We start from the raw sequence: 3,266 nt of genomic DNA, 5'->3' as shown, positions 1-3,266 counted from the left end.
TATATTAATTTATTATTTTAGTTGTAGTCAGAATGAAATTCTTCATAGAACATTATAACATGCATTATATATGCGTATATATATATATATATATATACTTATAGAGAGAAAAAATGTGTTAAATTTTCTAGAGAATTAAATAATCGTCCTTTTCAAGACGAAAAAGTATGTAAAGTAAATCACTGGTTATAATAACTGCATCATTCAAATAATTGATAATATATAATCGTTATAATAATTGTCTCGTTCAAGTAAGAGTTTTTGCGTCCTTTTCAGGACAATAATTGTAGAAAGTATGCTTAAGTATAGCAACTGAAACTATAATCAGTATGATAAATCAAAATCGATTTTGTATTTTCTTTTTCTTTATCGTAAGAAACAATATATTGTCAAGAACGTAATTATATCGATAAAGCTAAAATAGTGAAACAGTAAGATTGTCGTAAGTTTGCATGCTGAATAAACATCTTTTTCATGGTGATAAGTAATTTACATGTAAAGGGCCAGGAAGTGTAAAAAAGTATCATTAAATATAAAACTAATGAATTAGTGAAGTGCTTTATACATAAACCGACTGTAGAACATGATTAAATCTAGCCATTTACCATAATTTTAGATGAGCCCCCTCCTCGAATGACTCACTAGAAAGTTATTCATCAATACAAGAACAGTGATAAATCGTGTTTGGTGTGATCATAAAAAAGTTTTTTCCCTAAGATACATCCCTCAAATGGTTGCCTTGAAAGCCTATTGGTTAATACATCCCTGAGCGTAATATTTGATTTTAGTAGTTTCAGTTGCTCTATTCAGTTTGTGTTTGCTTAAACGTTGTTTGTAATATCCAATTTAAACGTTGTTTAAGTCGGATTTTGTCAGCATGATAATACTATATACAAGACATAATAAAGCTCTTTGTTCCCTTACAGCTATATCTCTCTGTCCAATAATTTGTAAAAAAAATCAAAATTTAACGAACACTTGTCCATAAAATGTTTACAGAAAAATAAGTGTTTATTTCTCGCTCTTAAAACAAAACATCGATCAATCTACTACGGTGAAGATTAAGCCAACAACGTCACTAACGGTTTTCAAAGTTCTTTTTTTGAAGATCCAACAACTTAAAATCATGCAAGCAAGCGGAGTCAATATCTCGTTAGCATACTGTTGTAATTTTAATAAAAATTAGAAGTGGGTCAGCGGTATGTTTATGTTCTTACAACGCTAAAACCCGGGGTTCGATTCCTGTGGTGGACAGAGCACAGGTAGCCTCTTGTGTAGCTTTGCGCTAAAGCAATAAAAATGAGAAGAAACTGCACTGGCGAGTGGTGCTCTCCTGCCAAGCGTTTCGAAGTACAAACAGTCTTCAGTCATTTCTTTGAGTTCTCATTTAAACATAAAAGTTTGTAAACTTATTTAATGTTGTCACTTCAACACTTTGAACATCTAGAAATTTATTATCCATGGTGATGTTAAGCCGCTTTTTTCTTACTTTGTTTACAATAAGACGTAAATTGATAGGTGAAAGCAAACCTTCTTGAACTATGGATACGTTAGAAACAGTTGGAACTACTCGGGCCATGGGAGAACTCTAGAAAATTAATGGAGAATTTGCTAATGAAATATACATTCAATGAGAAGCAGTCCATCATATTGTACCATATATCATGAAAACATTAGTGTAATAAGCATCTTTATCTCACTCGAAAGCCCTCTGATGGCTGAATGGTAAGTCAGTGAGCTTATAACGCTGAAAGCACAGGTAACCCATTGTATAGCTTTATGCTTTACAAACTCGTTCGAAAAGAGTGCGCGTTTTTGAAAAAAATTATAAGTTTATATCATTATTATATGATTGTGCATTTGATATTGTTTATAAAGAGTTTACTTATAAAAAAAGCTGTCTTATTTCTGCTTGTATCTGTTTACTTGTTATAAGATATATTACAAAGGCTATGGTACAAACTAAACATTAAATGTTATAAAGGCTTTAATATCTTTAAACAATTATTTATTTGAAATGGAATTTTAAATGAAGTTACTTATATGATTTTAAAAGCTTTTGGCATTTCACATTTCATTAATTTAATTAAATACAAAACTAGAATTATTAATTCTACTAGATCTAAGTATCCATTAGATAAAGGAATCTCCACTTTAATTTAATTTCTCGTTTAATTCCACAGGAGGGCGCTTTTGCGCATGGCCCAGAGAAGACTAACGAAAGATGGGCTAAACAGTGTTAAATACAGTGTGGTGTATATAAATAAGTTACCGCTCTACACTCATATTATGGTTGACATCGGACAAAATCATAAGTGGCGTTTTGAAGGAGGAAGACGTGTTATAATATCATTCTAAGATAAGAAACCTTGGAATCCGTGATGATTGTAAAATAAAGGATAGCTTTATTATTTTATACTTCCATTTTCAAACTCAGGTGCTGGTCTTCAGTATATTGAATGAACTTTGATCTTATTACTTGGACGCCATTCAATAAATGTCGAACAAATCAAAATGTTCATCTTCTGTGCTTGAGTCGAAATTCATATTATATTTTCAATTAAAGATTATAGAAAAAATTCATCTAAATAATAATAATGAAAAGAAAACCAACTGGAAGTTTTGCAGAACAAGCTCACTTTGAGAAAGCTCACGTATGTCTAATAAAATAATAATTTCTTATTAACTTGAATCTGTGGTTACTTTTTCTGTTTTAAAAATACCTTCTGCAACTTAACTTCTATAGTTCACTAGTGACATCTAGTGATCTCATATTTAGTCATTGCTGGATATATCTTTATTGACATTATCATTTTCATAAAACGACTAATTTGAAGCACAATATTTCCAACCTTAAATAAACTACGAATTAATCACATTAGAAATTTTCGGTACTTTAAATTCCATATTCGCAAAGTTCACAAAATATTAATAAAACCCTTTAACATGAGCGCTTTCGAAGAGGCGATCCTTTCGAAAGCGCTCGGGTTATAGGGTTTTTATTTATTTCTATCAAGACTTCTTGAACCTACGTATTTTTCTAACATCATGAGTTCACAAAATATATCATTCTTTGATAAAACTGCTTAAAATTATAATAACAATTAAATATTCAAAGCAGATTTTTTAAAACTTTAGATCTAAGTTACATTATCCATAGAACACATGGCTAGCAATTAAAAAAATATATTTTTATTCATTTAAAATGCTTTGTGCGCCATCATCATATCATGTTATATTATCTAGTAAAAAAATAGTCCAATAAC

The 3,266-nt window shown here is 30.1% G+C and overlaps 1 protein-coding gene across 1 annotated transcript in view; it reads left to right on the top strand.

The window, feature by feature from the left end:
- The window catches only part of LOC106459486 (beta-1,4-N-acetylgalactosaminyltransferase bre-4-like), a 77,528-nt gene extending 74,848 nt beyond the window's left edge, over positions 1–2,680 (top strand). Inside the window, exon 6 of the mRNA XM_013919109.2 lies at positions 2,184–2,680. Coding sequence (XP_013774563.1) covers positions 2,184–2,358 — 175 coding nt within the window. The 3' untranslated portion in view covers positions 2,359–2,680. The remainder of the gene's footprint in view (positions 1–2,183) is intronic.
- The last annotated feature ends 586 nt before the right edge of the window (positions 2,681–3,266 follow it).

The sequence above is a fragment of the Limulus polyphemus genome, unplaced genomic scaffold (genome assembly GCF_000517525.1).
Source record: "Limulus polyphemus unplaced genomic scaffold, Limulus_polyphemus-2.1.2 Scaffold616, whole genome shotgun sequence".
Lineage (NCBI taxonomy): Eukaryota > Metazoa > Arthropoda > Merostomata > Xiphosura > Limulidae > Limulus > Limulus polyphemus.
This window is presented reverse-complemented; position numbering and strand designations above follow the sequence as displayed.